Here is a 19446-nt window from a genome sequence, read left to right as displayed (position 1 = left end):
GTCACCGTTCGGAAACCCATAAAATCTTATCGGTCTTATAACTTTATCCACTACATAGTTATGGAACCAATAAGGGCAAATGTTGAGAAACCGGGCATAACACGCAAAAAGTTTCGTCCACGTGGAAAAGTTTTTATTTATGGGAATTGCCAGCCACCCCTCATTAAGGAACAAGGAAGAGTAAAACATCATGTACTTGCCCCAGGGAAACACTGTGCTACTCACATATTGTAGCTCTTATCATATATATCATACTATCATATCACGCACATTACAATGGTAGTGCGACGGACATTGAGTGCCATTGGAATACCCCATGTTCTAAGCCCAGCGAGGCAAAAATTGCTAAATTAATAAACTTATAATGCTTGCGGTCTGGAGCCCAGCACTTCACCGTTTTAAGACTCTGAAACGTGTTGGTTTTGCAAATATGTTTAAAAAATACTCTAATATTGTATTGTTCTTATGTTTAGAAGTAAAATTAAAAATCTGTAGCCCAATTCTCTTTCTATTGCGATGGAATGGCTGAACTTTAACCTAAAAATGATAGAGTTAAATGGATATATTCCCGAGACGCTACGCTAAAGATACTGCCTAAATTATTTGAGATGGTACAAAGCATATTCCACACCAATACATTTGATTTACACGTAGATCAAACACGTTGGAGGCACACAAAACCGGAAAATCGAAAAATTCCTATGTAAAAAGTACAATGTTTGGATTAAAAAACATGACCTACCCCAACGACGCCGGATGCTCACGTCACACTAATGGTGCGAATTCCCTTTCCGTTCATAACGAACTTCCACGCTCAGCAACACGAATCGTGCGGAGTGGTTTATATTGGTGAGAGCGAGAGACACAGACTGCGAGAGACAGGTCAGACACATGGTCAGACAGGCAGTGACTTGTTGTTTTTTGCCGCGTTATGTATGTACATTGTTTTAGAATGGAAAAACAAAAGCGCAAAGCTTTTTCACTAAATGAAAAGTACGAAATTATTAACAAAATAAAAAGTGGAGTAAAGCAGAGTGACATTTGTAAGGAATTAGCACTTGGAAAGTCTACTGTTGCAACAATATGGAAAAACAGAGAAAACATTTTATCAGCGTATGACAAAACAAATGTTAGATGTAAGAAGTTAAAATTATCTGCACATGATGAGGTTGACAAGGGACTTATTAAGTGGTTTATTGAAAAAAGACAAGAAAACGTTCCCATAAGTGGCAGTGTTTTGCAAGAAAAGGCTAGTGAAATGGGGAGTAAAATCAAACACAAAGAGTTTGTTTGTTCTAGAAGTTGGGTGGAACGTTTCAAGAAGAGGCATAATATCAGTAGCGGAAAAATTGTTGGAGAGTCTGCCGGTGTGAACATGAATATGGTCAATGATTATGAACCAGACGATGAAATTCCACTTAACGAATGGTTAGAAAAGCATAAAGACTCCGACTACGAGTATGACTCAGATGAAGATGTGCACAATTTTGCCGAAGAACAAGTTAAAACCAAATTGAGTGATTTCAATTTCTTCGAATATGTGAGCATTGATAATGGCATTGTTAAAAGAGAAATGTTGACCGATGAGCAAATTATAGACTCCATAACCTCATCTACAGCTTTAAGCAATAATGAGGAAGATGACGATTTAAGTGAAACTGATTCTACTCTAGACACTAATGCTGTTCCAACCATTTCTGAAATGACAAAAAAAGTGTCAGAAACTCGGAATTTTCTACAATCACGCCAAGTTCCTAATCATATCTGGGAGTCATTTTGTGATCTTGAAAACTACATAAATAACATCTATTTTTGCAGCAGAAATGTACAAAGAAAAATTTTTGAAAAAGATTTTATGAAGTAGATTTCAAATTGTGTTCTGTTTTTCTTTTTGTGTTCTTTTTAGTTTTACCTACTAACTTCTACTATTCTATGTAAAAATAACGAAATAAAATGCACCACGTGTTTTTGTATTATTATTCGCTTATAGCGAACTTCGGATATCACGAACCAGTTTTAGTTCATTTTTTAAGTTCGTTATATCCAGACACAACTGTAATCATATTAATTTAAAAACAAGTAATCAAGTTACATGTACCTAGGTGAAACGTTGGCCCATGAAAAACAGTGTTTCATTTTTTGCCACCAGCTATTGACCGATAAACCTATAGACCTAAATAGGCATCATTTACTGATTATAAGCTGTACCAAAAGAAAAACCGAAAAACCTAAATAAAAAATTTTCTATTGAGCAAAAAAGAACTCTTAACCCTTGTAATGTGACCGAGGTCCGGCTTTTTTCCACCTGTAATTCCTTTAACGCAGTTTTAGGTCTTGATGATTCTACATTTTTATAGATAGAGAATCCGTTAAATGGGCGGCAAAATTGGGCAGAATTCGATTGCCTATTCATTATTGTTTTCAAAATTTAGGTACTCGACTTCTTGAAATATCCTGAAAAGACAAGAAATCAACACTTTTTTAATTATCACATATTACGTAAACTGCTTAACTTAGAAAAAAGTTAAAATTGTCCTTGGTAGAACTTTTTACGTTGAATCCAATAAATTAGCACTCGTTGTCGTAGTCAACTTGATTTACGAGATAAAAAATAATTTTACGTTTTTTTAAATGGTAATCATAGTTGGCTGTGAGCCTTTTAAAATCCTTATTTTTTTCCAAATTTAGCGATATAACTGTTTGTATGTTTATCTGTTCTTTTAACCGTAAAAATTCAAAAGAACATTAAAAATGTGTAGTAGGCTCTGGTAGGCCACACTGTATGTGGCCTAAAATAAATTTATAGTGGACGCACGTGACTTTTCATTTACCCGATATGCTAACTATTTAACACTTGTATTTGTACTCAAAAATGGTATGTTTCAGGGGACAAGTTTTCTTGAAATTTTCATTTTTGAACGTTCAATACGCTGGTAAAATTTATTACAATCACGTGTGGGTCGCCCTACAATGGTAGCCACTATCTATTAGGGAATATAATCATTATTATGTATATTTTACTAACGAATTACATTAATTTTATGAATAACCGTGGAAAAAACATTAATTAAACTTGCTGTATTGTTAGTCACGACTCTTGGCACTCCGTGCCATGCCTTTGTTTCAGCGATGCCAGGTCTACCGATTCGTCAAGGAATCTACCGATACCATGCAGATTTCTACCGAAAAGTAACAAATAAAAGTTTAAAAATTTATCTTGGTTTACTTAAAATAATAAAACACATTTCCATTCATGATCAAAGTACGTTGGCAATAGCAGACATTTTATTTTAGAACACCTCGTATTTCTGAGTTATTTTTCAAGCAACAATAAATCAGGCCTGCCATAGATCATAAATATGATAATGTATCATAAACCATGCCTGTCAGAGCTATGTAAATATACGTCTCTATGTCATCTCTATATTACACGTCATGAACGAATAGAGATGGCGGCGCTTGAGTGAGCCCACCCACGGCTGCCTCTGGTAGAGCGAGGTACTAGAGCGAAGGGCGTTGGCCGAGGGTTGTACTGACGTCGAGAGTACGCACAGTTTGGTTTTTTGTTCGATAGTTCCATCGGGATACATCTTCAATACAAGTTTCACTGTTTTAGCAAACGCAGAGTATAATATATGTAAATATATTACTCTGGTTTTAGTTGATTTTAGTGGTTGCGCTGACGGTGAAACTGCTGAGGTTTTAAATTCAATTCAGCTTCTCAAAAAAAATGATTTGTTATGGGTGATATTAGTGATAGTGGAGGTGATGGCACCACTCAACAACCAAAAAAAAAAAAATTAAATATTCGCAAAATTATAAGGAAGAATGTAAACATCTGCCAGATTTTAAAAACTGGATTTAGAAGAGCAACAAAGGACCACAATTTGCAAAATGCAATGCAAGAGATATTTTTATTTAAAAGAGAGAAAAGTGTTTATTTCTTGAAATTACTATGAATAATTTTATTAGCAATTTGTATGATAAAAATTTTATTATTTTTTGTGAGATTATTATTTTATGAACAATGTGTTTTAATGTTTAAAGAAATATTATAAATATACCTATGGACTCTTACGTTTATTTTAGTATTGCTGTAAGTTCATAAAAATTCATTTTATGGAGCCCCTAGCAATGAAAGAAAAATGAGTCTATCGATTTTGTACGATAACTACCGAAAAGTGTCGAGCTTATTTACCGTAACTCGATTATCGGATCTGGCAACGCTGCTTTGCTCCACCACTGCCATGTGTCACTTTAGCTTTGTTTTGCGTTTGACGGTTTAGTCAGTTTAATGTTTGCTTACTTTGCTTGCATTCTGTCGGTTTAATCTGTTGTTTTCTATATGGTGAGAAACCGGTAAGCATTTAGGTAAGAATTACTGAAAATATGAAACAGACCCCACTAAATAAACACGGTATACGTTATCCTAAGAAATCTTTTATTCAATGAACTTGTCGGCGCAAGAATATCTAACTTAATCTAGGGCCAAACCAAAAGGAAATCGATACTCGACAAAGGGCCGGAATAATAGCCGGCGTTTTAGCGTTGTTTTTATTATTTTTCGGTAAGTTTTTCTCATTAGCGTTGAAAAAGCATACATATGTGAGCAGAATAGGCTTTTAATAGATCTTCCTGTAGAAGACGTGTGGGTATAAAGCCTAATTTAGCACTCATCAATTTTATACTACAATTTTTTAAATATAAATTCAGTCAGAGATGAAATGAAAGTTATTTGAATAGTAATAAACGTAGTAAGGTCGACATATTTTTAAAAATAATTTTTGGTGATTCCAAAATTAACTCGAGTAATACTTCGTCCAGGATTGCCACGCATTTCTGTTTTATGTTATTGTGGGTTATTTAATGTTATTGTGAAACGAAATGCGAGAGATTATTTTCTAAAACGGGTGCTATCAAAACGAGCGAAGGACTAGACTCAGTAAAAAGCATCTTCAAAAAATGTTATTATTAAATGTTAGTTAATTTTTAAATAAAAAATACATTTTTAAACATTTTTGCATACAAACCGTATATTTTATATAATCACTCTAGATTATCAGTTTCTTTGTTCTTTAAGTAGCTACTTCTGACCCATGTTTTGTTTTTGATTTTAGAATATGTATTTTATTTTTACAAGTTTACCAATGTTATGAAATATTTTTTAAATAAACTGAATCATGATATATCATCACTATTTTTACTATCATCATCATTGCGCATTTTTAATGAGAAATTTAAAAAGTAACATGTTCTTTTGAGAACCGCATTTTGAAACCAAAGTGAACATGAACGTTGTAACCTGTTACAGCTGCTTTAATATATCGATTAATGACAAAGTTGAAATTTAATTTTCAAATCTTAGTATCTTCGAGAAATGAGCTGAATTTAAGTAAAAATCCCGTACTATTCACATATCCCCATTGAGAAATAACACAAATTTTGAATCATAATCATAATCTGTATAAACTAACATGCTGGCATATGCAGGGTGCCATTTTTACGGACTCTAATATGGGGCTCTCGGTTATTATAAACGGTACAAGATGGATTATGGATCTTTAGCACAAAACCTGCTTGAGCAAATGCAATAGACCAGACGTTTTTATTGTGACGATTAAAAATTTCCAAGTTCGTAGGCTCGTCTAAAAACATCTCGTTGATTTTGAAGAAAAAGTCAGGATTTTGCTTTGATTTGCAAGATTATTATTATTATTACATGTTGTAATATGGCTTACATTTCGGTGCAAATCGTAGTAAATTTGGAGCTTATCTGCTTTTTTCATTGATACTTAAATTAATTTTCAACTTTTTATACACCACTGTGTTCCTCAGACATAATCATGGATTTTTGTTCTCAAAGCACTCTTGGCGAAATTTTTGAAAAGTTTGATCAAATCGTTTTTGGACAATAAAACAGTGCATCAGTTATGTTTGAGTGGAAACCTATACTTTCATCGGTTTTCCAATTATAAAACCAAAAAGACATTTCAAACATTTTTTTCAATTGTTCTCTTCAAAAACTCAATAATCCAGGAGAAACGTTGTTAATGGCATCTTTCATAAAAATAGAGATTTACAGGGTGGTCCTTGTAAATGCGTTATATGGTTACTGCAAATTGTAGATGTCAAAATAATAGGATTTACTCAAAACACTCCTTAGTAAAATATTGGGCTTTTAATGGTGGGAACTTCCAGTTTCAACTTATTTTTAAGGTATCTGTTAGAGGGCGCTACGCATGCTATGATGTTTGGTTATTTTTTATTTTTGAATAAATGATAATAATATCGTATAATAATAAGCTCTCTTTTATCAGTAATGTTAGTCATCGTCATTTTTGAAAGGTATTCACATTATTTGGATTGAGAAATTCAAATAAGATTTTCACTTTGATCAACAAATGAGGATCATCAAGAAATGAGCTTTCAACATGGAATGTGTGTACTTCCTTCAGTAACAAAATGTTAAGCTTTTTTTTTGTTTCTGCTTCACTTTGAGTCTTCAAATAATTTATTCTTCTTCTTCTTCATTCTTGATTTTAGGCGAATCGCTCTCCATCGTTTCCTGGGGCGCCCAACGTCTCTTCGTCCCAATGGCAATACTCTCAAGTCTGCGGTCGTCCATCCTGCTTATGTGCTCATTCCATTCTTTCTTCCTGTTTGCTACCAATTCATTGATGTTCTTGACATAACAGGCTGTTTTGATATCCTCGCTTCTCTTTCTATTCAGCAGTGTTTTTCCGGTGATTCTACGGTGTACTTTCATCTCAGCTGTCTCTAGGAGTCTTGGTTTTCGCTGTTTCTGGCCTGGTTTCTGCGGTATATGTCATCACCGGCCTCACGCAGGTTTTGTAGATCCTCGATTTAGTGTCTTTAGTGTCCATTTCCATACTCTTATTGCATCATATGGCATTCAGACAGCCAGCTATTCTAATTGCTCTTGTTGTTTGATTGCTCACCTCTGCCTCAATATCCCCAAAGCCGAAAAGTTCCACGCCAAGGTAAATAAATTTCGTTTTCTGCTCGATTATCTACCGTCAAGTTCCAGTTTGCATCTTAGAGAGGTTTTTGATGTTGTTAAACACTTTGTTTTGGTCGGTGATATTTCCATATTTAGAGACTTGGCTGTCGGGTTGAATAAGTGTAATAACCTTTGTAAGTCATCTTCACTTTCTGCGATGAGAGCGGCATCGTCAGCATAACACACTAATTTGATTTTTGCATCCCCCATTTTGTATCCCTTTAGCCCTCGAACACTTCGAACAATTTCTTCCATTATTAAATTGAAAAGGGTAGGGCTCAGAGAGTCTCCCTGACGAATACCGCTACCCGCTGGTATTAGTTCTGTAAGGTCTCTTCTATTTGTGCTCGCATTTAATTGTTTGTATATATGTTACCTATGGTTTTAATGGGATCATGTTAGTTTAAAATATCTCCTAATGTTCAAGGGTTATTTCATTCTGCAAAATATATTAAGAACCCTGTTTAAACAAAGGTTTTTGTTCTATACTTCTTTCGAACAGTTCGTAAGTTAATAAATATTACACAGACTAGACCGCCAGTAGACTTTCCCATTACAAATCAAGTTGGAAACCCAATAAACATATAGTATAATAGCGGCTAAGTGATACTATTGTCATCACTAAATCAAAAAAATAATTAATCATTAACAATATTTAAAAAAAGGTTTGCGTCACGGGACGCTCGACAGAAGTGATGTCTTCATATTGTTTATAGAAACCATAAAATATCGATCTTGTTTAACGCATGATGGTGATACTAATTTATAATGTCAACATTCTTGTTAAAGTCTAGTAATTTATAAATGGAGGAATAGGTAAAATGTAATTTAATTTTCTTTTGAATGTAAAAATTATATTTTATTTACATTTAATATTCTTCACTAGTTGGATTTGACTCGCTGGTATTTACGTTATCATTATCTAATCATATAAAAGTGACAATTGGTTTATAATAACTGTAATAAGAACTGAATTGTGATTTTATCTTGCTCTATTGAAGCTTGTTTTGGATTATTTATCATCTATAATTGTAACTTTTATTCAATAAAATACATTAAATTTTGGGCTCTATCAGAACATTCAACATTAAAATCTCCACTTAGAATGAAGGGTACGGTATGGAAGTTTTGGCCAAGCAAACTGGAGCCTTAAGGCCGGTCGTCCTTTAACAGCGTTCGTCAGAAATCGTGCAAAAACGGGCGTATAATCCAATTTCATTGCAACGTACTGGAGCTCGTTGACCATTGCGATGTGCGAACTATCCGAAACGTATGGGATTTGTTCGCAGGTTTGCAGTGTTTCTGACTGAATAGCGAATATTTTTAACACACTGAGCTGAAATGGATGTTGAAAAACCAATAAGTATTTCTGATTATTTTTAGGATCTTAAAATAAATGATGGAATTATCCAAATTCTTTTCTTGTTTCTGTTGTTTTTTGGTTGCTAATGTATCAGCAACCCAATAGTTTTTTTCTTTTTAACTAATCGTCTTCTCACAAGATAACTAGTTCCCGAAAGAAAATAATTCATTATTATTAACAGTTGTATAATCACAATTATTATTATATAATTACTCTGTTATATATGTACTTATTTGATACATGACAAGACATGACCAATTTGTACGATAAGAAAAACTTCCAGTGGAGGAATCCCCACATATGCGAAATCTGATGTAGTCGTTCCAAAGAAAGGGCGTCTTTCCATTTTGCTTACAATGGTTCGTGCGATTTCGAACGAATGATTTAGCTATCTAGTGGACGAGCGTCACTACGTTGCAATGAAATTGGATGACTAGCTCCTTTTCGCACAATTTCTGACGAAAACAGTTTGGACCAAACCGCATCCAGATGATCGGCCCACAGACTGCACATTATTATACACTACATACTACACACTATTATATTCATACGATCGGCCTAATGGAAGGTCTAAGGTTCGTGGGCGGCTGTGTGCGTGCGAGAGAGAACTGCGCACTTGTCTTTATCTTAACAGAAATATCTGCCCCGTAACTCACTCCAGTCCATTTTAGCACCAAAAGTGTTAACCTTTCGCGGCAACTACTGGGAACTTGTGGTTTTTTTCTTGCTTTTAGACCTTTGTGGAAAATATTATCTTTCTGACGTTTCGTATCTTCCGAAGTGTTTTGCTCGAAATCTTGCACTGGACTGAGTAAGCTGCAAAACACTCTCTGAGGATGCAAGCCACTCGTGCTTGCTCAACGTCAGGTAAAGTTCTTTAATGCGGCGCCCAAAGGACCTGAAAACTCACCAGTTCCAAGAGTATGAATTTTAGGTATTTTAGAAGAAAAGGGGTAATTTGAAGCTAAACCATGCATTTTATGAATTATTTACTAAATAACACAAGTCGTATAACACAACAGCGAATTACTAGACTGCCAAATAATCTATTACTTTAATTAAAACGCCTTTATTTTTTCTTCGCTCATACATAATTTTAATGACATGGATATTGTGCCACTTTGTCACAATATAATTGAATGTAAAAAACGTATAAAAGAGCATTTGTTTCTAATCGTAGAAAATGAGTCAAATTGAGTCAGTCCAAGAGAGCTTGACTCCAGTGATCAATGAAGATAAGAAAAGCATTCAAGAGGAAGAACGTGAAAAGATTCTAAATGTCGAAAACGAACAGAAAAACACTAAAGGTAAGTGCAAGTTAAACACAGTTGATCTAAAATAGTTTCTCTGTAAAATAGTTTCATATTCATCAAGTCGGAGGGTAACAATCAGGTTTTTATAATAAGTGTTTTATTGTAAACGGCTAAATAGTGTATATACAGGATGGTTATTAACAAAGAGATATTCAAACGCTAAAAATACGTCAAATGTAAACTTTTTCCAGTATGCAATTATATAGTATATTCAGCTTTTGTATTTTCCTTTGTATCATACTGTATATTTTATTCTGGTTTAAGAACATTTTCCTTCATATTTTCCTCGTTTCAAAAAGAGCCTACGGCAAACAGTTATTATATGCAAATGTAAATCACTACATAATCTTTTCCATGTAGAAATGATGGAAGAAAAGAAGCTCAAAGAAGGAATGGAGGTGAAACCTAAAAAAATCCCAATTGGAGGAATTCAAATGCCTGGATTTTTCACCAGGAGCAAGTCAAAAGAACAGTGCAAGGTATCAAGTCCCAAAGGCGGCACATGCAACAGGGTAAATTCGTAACATTTATAGGAAGATGATCAAATTGAAGGAACTGAGCTGATTGAACAAGACAACGAGAAGAAGGAAGAATCGGCTCCAGTTCAGACCAGAATTAAATTGCCCAATCCATTTAAGAAAAATAAGGAAACTGAAGAAGGTTTGTAGAGGCATGTTAAAGCTGGGGCAAATAAAGTGTAACGAACTATTACGCCTAATCGGTAACCTTTTTAAAGGGCGTTTTACAGTCGACAATTTTATTGCCCGCAACTTTCTTGCGGCTATAATTTTAGTATTCCGCTTTACAGTGTGCAATGTTAAACCTCACATTTAGACAAATCGATGAAGCGTACCAACTATTAACTATAGATGAAAATTTCAAATTCTGTTTGTTTTCGTTTGAGGTTACAATTATATTGCCAACGGAATTATTGTGATTAACATAAGTTGGGGTTTATTTCGATAAAAAACGAAAATAAGCAAATATGCCAATGATGGTTATTTATATTACTATGAGTGAACAGTTGGCAGCATAAAAAGAACCAGAAAAGTCACTAAAGTTGCGGCTAGCTGCAAGACATTGTAGGTTTGGAACTATAGCCGGCGAGTGCAATAAGTGTTTCCAGCAACTCGAGAGCCGATCAAATGCGCAAACGTAGAACGAAATATTGCATGCAAGAATGTCGCGGGAATAAAGTTTCCGACTGTAGAACGGCCTTAAAACGAAAACCAGTTTTTTTTCGGTAAATATGAAAATGCAATCTGATTTTGTCTTACAGAAATGTATAAATGAGAAAATAGCACAATGTGCAGCTTAATAGAAAATCATGTAGGCAAGAAGTAAGAAATGATGAAATAATGATTTTCGTGACAAATAAAGGCGAATATCGATCCTCGTTTTATATCACTTGACGCCGACAYTACAAGTGCGGCTGACGTCTTCTCGCCTTGCAAGGAAATATACTGACTATTTTGTACTCTCTGGACTAAATGKACTTCTTTAAAATTGATTTACGCGGCYTTCTTCAAATTWGCGTMTTTTGGTCTTTACATCTTGTGTTGTTATCAAACAGACTTGCCCGGTTTTTGGTAGATTTCCTTATTGGTACGATAACTATCGGTCCGCTAAAGTTGTAGGTTCTATAACTTATGGTGGGTTTCTCAACGTGTCTAAACGTGAAAGCTAGTGATCCATAMCTATCGARTCTATAAAGTAATCAAAGCGTGGTATTCTGTGGGCAAAGCCATATAACGAAGAAGAAGAATCTGTAAAGACCGGTTAGAGTGACTTGAGTGTTATCAAAAACATTTGTCCGGTTTATTTTACTTCAGAGATCTGGGACCTATTTAATATTACAAGCTATAAGTGTTGGGCTTCGAAGAAAAAATCAAATAAATACAATCTATGCAAATATATTTTGTCATTCTACCTGTTGCATAAAACCTTAGAGTAATTAGCAATTGTTCGCAAACAGATAAACTGTGGTGTATCTGGCACTGTCTGAATTTGTTCCTGAAGTAGCTCTTCTAGGTAGAGAGCAACGTTTTTGGTTAAACGAAAACGATCTCGGAATTCATCTTCGCTGTATTTCTAAATGATCATTCCGTGTTCGAAAATGGCGAATTATTTCACTATTAATAACATAGAAAACTTCCTCGTCAGATGAGTCGGAAGTGGAATTTTCGGAGTTGGAAAACTTTGCTTCTATTTCACAGATAAATTTTGCTCCCAAAAATGTTATTATTGTTTTCCCAAAACGTGTGCTCTGCTCGCAGCTGATTTCGTATGACTTGACACTAATGACCGAACAAAGTTTTTTGATAACACGAGGTAACACAAGTCACTCTAACCGGTCTTTACAACTTCTTCTTCGTTATATGGCTTTGCCTACTTTATAGACTCGATAGTTATGGATTACTAGCTTTCACGTTTAGACACGTTGAGAAACCCACCATAATTTATAGAACCTACAACTTTAGCGGACCGAAAGTTATCGAACCAATAACGGAATTTACCAGAAGCCCGGCACGAGAGCGGCGCGGTTCTTCAAGGTAACGAACCGCTAGCTCTTAACGAACGTTGCAGAAACCCATTTTTCCGACCTATAGATCCGTTTAGGCTATTGGAACTATAAAGATCGTTTCAGAAACCGGGCAATAAGCTACAAAGGCATACAATTGCCTTTTCTATAAAGCCAGTACCATGACCTTAACATGATTTTTGTGACTTATTTCAGTTTAAAGTTCTGTACGTCTTGTAAAAAACACCCTCTAATTGTTTTGCAAATCTGACTTTCTACCTCGGTCTACCTTTGTGCAAATGACAATACTGACTAGTTTTCTTATTTTCAAATTGCCACATTAAAAATTATTTGAAAAAACTGAAATAATTACATTAATCGAGGAAAGATGGAGATTCGGAAACCGAATAGCACGATTTATAAAATTGTAAAAAATATATTACATTGACAAATTAAACTAAGTTTGTGACATATTTCACAAAGCACACACTATTTGACGTATTTCACAAACCCCGATTTACCAAAATGGGAAAAAATCGTCTTTAGGAGTCCTCTACTTTTAAATGGTTTTCCAATAGGGACGCGTCGATGTTGAAATGGAATAAAATAAGCTGTGTGTGAGGTATTAACGAAATTTGTTTTTTATTTGCATGTCCCGTGTATGACATTATGTATGCAATATGACATCGTTCAAATGTTTGCCGCGGCTTCTCACGTTGGCACGTATCCGAGAGATTCCATTTTCAACGACTGTGCCTGCTCCTCCCGCATGATCTCCTCACACGGCCGGGCCGCATAAATACGACAGGGGAGCCAGTCTTAGTCGGAAAGTACGGGAGATCATTTCGCCCACTGCCTCATCGCCTTTGATAATGTCCATCGCAGTTGTGGACGAAACGTCAGGAAGAAATTCCCATGGACCACGGATTCAAAGCCCGAAAAACATTTCTAAATGCGTCTACAAGTTGTTTGCTAACTAAATACCATAATTCGAACTTATGCGAGATTTTGTTGCGCGTTTACAGCTGTGATAGACCGATGTTGTAATATGTACATCCTCAAAAAATCTCATCTTTAGGGAGAGTCTTATGTCTTAAAATCTGAAGCATGGACATGGTACACGGAAGACGCGCAAGTTGGGACGGGAAGTTTTTCGCAATCCATCCATATTTTGACGAGAGCAGCAAAGATTGAGGCACATTGTGTACTGTTTCATTTTCGGATTGCAAATTCCAGATTTGAGATTGCTGGTCTTCACACGGAGCGATCTCGTCGAGCCTGCGATGTATACGTGCAAAATATCAAGTTTAGACGTGAAACGCCGCAAGCAAGCGGGAAACGCCCTGGAAATTTAACGCAACCATCTATGGTCTGTTTTTCTACGACAAGTAAAAGGGATTTGTGCAGCACTCAAACATGCAGATTCGATATTTGTGGGTGTTTAATACGCGGGCGAACAAAACTCACATTTTGCGTCGTGCTTCCAGTTTCTTCGTATTTCCGAATTAGTCTGTGCCACTCTGTCGGAGATTCCCATTGACCGGGCACAAGCGTGGGGAAGGCAATCTGGTTGACAAGCCTGACGCGGCTGCGGTAGTGGATTCGCCATCCACATCCGCAATAACTAGCCTGAAGAGGTTGCGGTAGCGGATTGAGCCAGGTGCACAATAGCTAACTAGCCTGACGAGGCTGTGATAGTGGATTAAGCCAGCGCAGGCGAGCTGTCGGCCATCTCCGCAATAACGGTAAGGGTGTGAGAGCCGGGGTAAAAGTGTCGGTTGACGTTCGGGAGAAGTACGGGGAAATTGTGGGCATAAGTCAGAGAGAGAGTCAGGGATTTTTTGTGTGGAAATCGAGGGACAAGGGAAAGGCGAGCTTCAGGGTTTATGGAAAAGTTGCATGGGTTGATGTGCTGAGCAACGCTTCGGCGACCTCGCGCACATCTACGCATCCCTTGATGGGAAATGTCGGAGATATAAAAGGCAGAACAGGATGGGAATACTTTACTTTACTCCCCATCCCTCCGCTAATTGGTTGGGTGGATGGTTTCAAGGAACGGGTTTGGTGTTCCGTGAGAGCGGATTCGGGATTTAGTCGGCTTTGGCTAGAAACGGCTTGAGATGTAAAAGTACGGGTCCACTGGATACTTTTGTATCGCAACAATGTTGTGCAACATGCTGGAAACACGTGTTTCCGGTCGACAGGGCAAATTTAACGTGTATCGCAACAAAATTGGTGTTGCGGCTATACACCACTTGATGCCCGAGAGCATTTAAGTGGACACAGATGTTTTCTTGTTGCGCTTGTGTACGTGATTTTCCATAAATTTTTTATAATTTTTTTTAAATTAAAGAAAAAATAAATAAATTTTAAAGTTAACTTGTTAGCCATCCCTAGTGTAACTTCAACTTGCACTTGAAGCTTTCAGAGAAAAATGTGAACAAAAAGGCACGAAAAAAATATAAAAAAATTAATAGAAAATCACCCAGAAACCCTACATCATGGACTTATGTTTGTGCAAATAACTCGAATACGACGACGGATACGAAAAAAAATGCAAGAGATCAGAAAATTCTTAAATTGAACAACAAATGCAAAAATGTGTTCAGTCGAAGTCAGTCGCGCACCACATAAAAACTCGGGCGAGTAAAAGGGGGTATGCCTCTAGATAAAAAGAACACCCTGTAGATTTTCACAACCAGTCGTCTTACCTACACGCCCCTGCTCTGTGTCCATAAGGTTGTGAATCACCCTGCATAATCAAAATCGTCTAGTAAACGCAGCACGGCAACAAATGTAGCGCAACAATCGATTTGTTGCGATACAAAAGTATCCACTGAACCCGCTTTAGGAGTCAAAGAAAAGACGCACGCTGGGGGTCGCCGAGAAGCGTAAATCTAATCTAAAGCAAACAATTTAGGGTTCTGTTCAGATGTAACTTTGAACTACAGAATGTACTACTTGTTCTGTGTTCGAAATTAAATCTTGACGAGAAGCACAAAGTCAACAAAATGTTGAAAACGGATGGAATAGAGTTGCCACAAGATGACACTTGATTTTCTTTTAAAACCTTTTTCAATCGAGCGATGGGCTTACAGACAATGAATTCGTAAATTTAACATTTACTTGACTTTGGGCAAAATTTGTAATTATCTGGTTAGAATATTCAAAAACAGTAATGTATCTATAAGTAAGAAATATGATTATTACATCATATAAATTAAACGTATATACAAATTTTCGGCAGGGACCAATTAGGCGTAGTTTTTCGTCAGAGTTTCAATATCGTTTCATTGAACTATGAACGAATGAAATGTGCTTAAATGTTTTATGTATGGAACTTACAGATGAGAAAACTGCCGAGCCGAAAGACAGATTAAAACTTCTCGACACAATTCGAGTTCCCCTAGTTTCGGTGTTTGAACGGATGAAAAAGAACACGGAGTCGCAAAACTTAACCAAGCACCAGGTACAGGCGGAATTAGCGTCTATGGAGACTTTAGACGAGAAGAGCAATGATGAAAAAGACCATGGAGAGCTAAAAAATGTTCCACTGGATGACAAAAGCCCCAAAGACATCGAAAAACAACAGGAACCTCAAAGAACGTGGAGTCAAAAATTGAAAGACTACCGGCTAGTTATCGGTAAGTAACAGCAGATCATTTGAGTTTATTATTATTTTCTTTTGAATATAATACATTAATTATTAGATAGCCGTATGCAAAACATATTGAGCAAATGGTCATTTATCATAAATTAACTGAGATAAATATGTAAATGGCCACGGTTTTTGTCTGGGATGTGCGTCTAAAGGCGCGTACGGACATGCAACAGAAAACAGTAACGTAACCATCGCGTATCAAGTCTGGACGGCAGTCCGCAACACCGTATCATCGCTGCGCCCTATCAGTTGTCGGTCTTTTGTTGTCGCGTTTGTTGCACCAGACCGTTGCAAGTCTGGACTCAAATGCACACGTTCAGGATTTGTTGGATTTCATCAGTTTTTATTTTATTCTTTTGAAAGCCCGGCACTCACGTACAACGCCGTCGCACAGAGGTCGTTCTATTTTATTTAGGAAGTTATAATTTATTAAAAAAAGTAACAACAAAACATTATTTTTTGCCTTATCTTAAAAATAAAATTCCATCTAATAAAATGCTGATGTTCTTTTTTATTTTATCGTATTAAGTTACTAAGTTGTTGGTCACCAAAGTGACACCAATATTCAAATTGTGTTCTTACTTGAAATAGTCGCTTTTTATTTCCTAAGTTCGATTGATTATTGCGGTGTTTGTCGTCCCGTTTGTGTAATTCAGATTTTACCCTGTTAAAGAGTTGGGTAAGTACTTTACATCTTTGTATTAACGTTTTTTTCTGATACTTGTAAAAGTCTTTAAAAAATAAAGGAAGTAGCATTACTGATAGTTACTTATAAACAAAAAATTGATAAAGTTGCAGATTTTGATGTTTAGGCATGTTTATGAACATGCCTAAACATTGAAACATTTTTTTTTTCGTTAGTACATTTTATTAAGTTTTAATCAATATAAAATTTGTGTGCCAAGAAGTGCCTATATCGAAGAATTTGTTTTTTTAGTAACGATGTCAATTCGGAAAAGCGATATGTTTGATGATTGGTGTGGAGAAAACTTATTCCAAGAAAATAATGTTTTGATCTGTTTGATGTTTTAAATAAGCTTCATTTAGAAGGTAATAAAGATGGCAGCAAACGTGATTCAGTACAAGAAATGGCAAATAGTTTTACTAGTTCCGTTTCAAAAATGTGGAAAAACTGCAATCACACTAGAAAGGTTTTCGAAAAGAGACATTCTCACTGGGTGGATAAAAGCATTATTTTTTTGGAAGACCAAAACAAACTTGATCCTACCAGAGGTAGAAAGAAAGAAACGAGCGAAAGAAACAAAAGCTTATGCCGATTTTGCAAACCTAGTTTTGCTCTAGTTCCACTCCAAATGACAGTAGAAAACGGCACTATACTTTGGCAAAATAATCGTACATCTTTCACTAGGTTTTGCCGACCAATAAAACGAAATTTTGAGAAAGAAACGCCTGAATTAACAAAACAAGTGGTTGCCAATATGAAACAAGAAATATCGGAAATGGAACCAACTATTATTCAGAAACACCAGTTACAAATTTCCCATACTTTCAAAATGACCATGATAGATGGGAAGCTGTTCAGCGTACTTGGTCAGTCTTCAACACAGACATGTGGTATATGCGGTGCAACCCCTAAAGTTTTGCATAATTTAAAAACAATATTAAATCTTACACCAAATGAAATATGACTATGGCATCTCAACACTTCATGCTTGGATAAGATGCTTAGAATGTTGCCTACATATCTCTTATAAAATAACAATAAAAAAGTGGCAGATACGCGAAGATAATGAGAAAAATATCGTAAAACAAAGAAAACAGGAGATAATACAAAAATTAAAAGAAGAGTTGAATTTGCTGGTCGATGCCCTGTGCGGCATACAGGGATATGGAACTACTAATGACGGAAATACCGCCAGAAAATTTTTCGAAATTATTCCGTTGCTTCTGTAATAACAAGAGTTGATGAAGATTTGTTGAAGCGATTATACGTTAAATTGACAGCAATGTGTTCCGGGTATGAAATAGCCGTGGACGCGTTTACTCAGTATTGCATGGCAACAGCCAAGTTGTTTGTGGAATGTTATCCATGGTATTACATGCCTTCTAGTTTGCACAGGATACTCATTCATGGACCAAACATTATAAAAGCAGCACCTCTTCCAATCGGAATGTTTTCAGAAGAGGCACTTGAATCCCGAAATAAAGAGTTTCGAAGGTATCGCGAATCATATTCAAGAAAATTTTCATGGCAAAAAACAATAAATGACGTATTTTGCCGGCTATTATTATCATCCGATCCATGCAGATCATCGCTATCTCAATGTATAGGTACACGCTCAAATAAAGAACCACTAACACATGATGTACTAAAGTTACTCCAACAACCAAATTTAGCAGAAATAGCAGCCTCAGAACATCTCGACAGTGATAAGCATTTAAATTGTTTTTTAAAGAACTATCGTCTCTATAGTCTAAAGGACTACTTATATATTAGGAGAATTTATGTTGATATTTGCGTTTTTATGTATAACACCCTGTACAAAATACCTTTATGTTGCAATAAAACTTTCATTTTTATATTACACGTGAAACATATTTCAACTAAATAAATTATACTAACTAAAAATAGTATATATCGGAGGCCTTATTTATTACCACCTAAAATAGTTAAAACAACCACTGTGCGTCGGGCCGATTTCGTTGTATCCTTCGAAATCGGTGCAATTTGAACGTGCGTTTCGACGAGCCGACCAAGTTGGTCCGATCGGTTTAACCACAGAACATACCCCCTTAGAATGGAAACTGCAATGATAGGTTATGGAGATAAATTCAGCTCTCCACCTAGCGGTATAAGCACACAAACTATGGGAATGTGAGGAATTTCTCCGATATTTGACTCCTAATTATTGCATTCACCAAGTTTTATTAGGCCGAAAACTGCAAGTTTAACTTGCAGTTATCAGCCTAATAAATATATCGGGTCAATAAAAAACCTTGTTATGTAATATTTTATTCAATACGTAGTCAATAAATCAGTTACAACCATGTTTTATTGCTTTCGGGACTATTTGCAACAAATGTTTGTTCCTGTGATGTACCAGTGTTCCCCTTGTCCGGATATTTTCTGAAAGATGATTGATTTGCTCGGCTCCGAAACAACAATGTGAGGAATTCATTTTCTGGCATTGCCTAAAATCATTTGTCGCTTCAGCAATTTTACTAATTGTTTTCCTCAAATGTCAATTTTGCTTTATAAATAATGCTTTTTCAAGAAATTTTTTTTCAAGAACATTGCACTCCCCATAAAAAACGTTAACAATAATTGATAACCCAATAATTGGTAATGTCATTACAGTAATTGTAATTTTCGATATATAAAATATAATAAATATATTTCGTACTTCATTAACTTTATAATTATCTGCCTCGAATGCATGTATGCTCGCACAAACTGTATTCATTTATCTATTTATTATCTAGAAAAATCAAACTTATTTGTTAGTTACCTGGCTTCAGATTTAAAGTTGGTACAGCATTCCATGTTAAATTCGTGCATCTACTATCAAATACTGAATACTAAGCTTTAAGATGAGCTGCACATTT

At 35.7% G+C, this 19446-nt stretch overlaps 1 protein-coding gene and 1 long non-coding RNA gene across 4 annotated transcripts in view; one reads left to right on the top strand and one right to left on the bottom strand.

Moving 5' to 3' along the window:
* Nucleotides 1–4243: 4243 nt before the first annotated feature.
* Nucleotides 4244–19446, top strand: part of LOC109537729 (neurotactin) — a 40636-nt gene continuing 25433 nt past the window's right edge. Inside the window, exons 1-5 of one of the 3 annotated variants that reach the window (XM_048669264.1) lie at nt 4244–4359; nt 9565–9691; nt 10058–10176; nt 10231–10357; nt 15566–15862. In XM_048669264.1, coding sequence (XP_048525221.1) covers nt 9568–9691; nt 10058–10176; nt 10231–10357; nt 15566–15862 — 667 coding nt within the window. In that variant the 5' untranslated portion in view covers nt 4244–4359; nt 9565–9567. The other 2 variants (XM_048669259.1, XM_048669268.1) reach the window with 2 other exon arrangements.
* Nucleotides 18838–19440, bottom strand: LOC125505477. The gene is made up of 2 exons (XR_007282201.1): nt 19350–19440; nt 18838–19032 (listed from the first exon to the last, which is right to left on the bottom strand). It is a non-coding gene; the product is annotated as an uncharacterized LOC125505477 (long non-coding RNA).

This window comes from Dendroctonus ponderosae, unplaced genomic scaffold, assembly GCF_020466585.1.
Source record: "Dendroctonus ponderosae isolate FM_Combo_2020 unplaced genomic scaffold, Dpon_F_20191213v2 Dpon_F_20191213_1, whole genome shotgun sequence".
NCBI lineage: Eukaryota > Metazoa > Arthropoda > Insecta > Coleoptera > Curculionidae > Dendroctonus > Dendroctonus ponderosae.
Note: the sequence above shows the minus strand (reverse complement) of the source record. Positions and strands in the feature narration are given on the sequence as shown.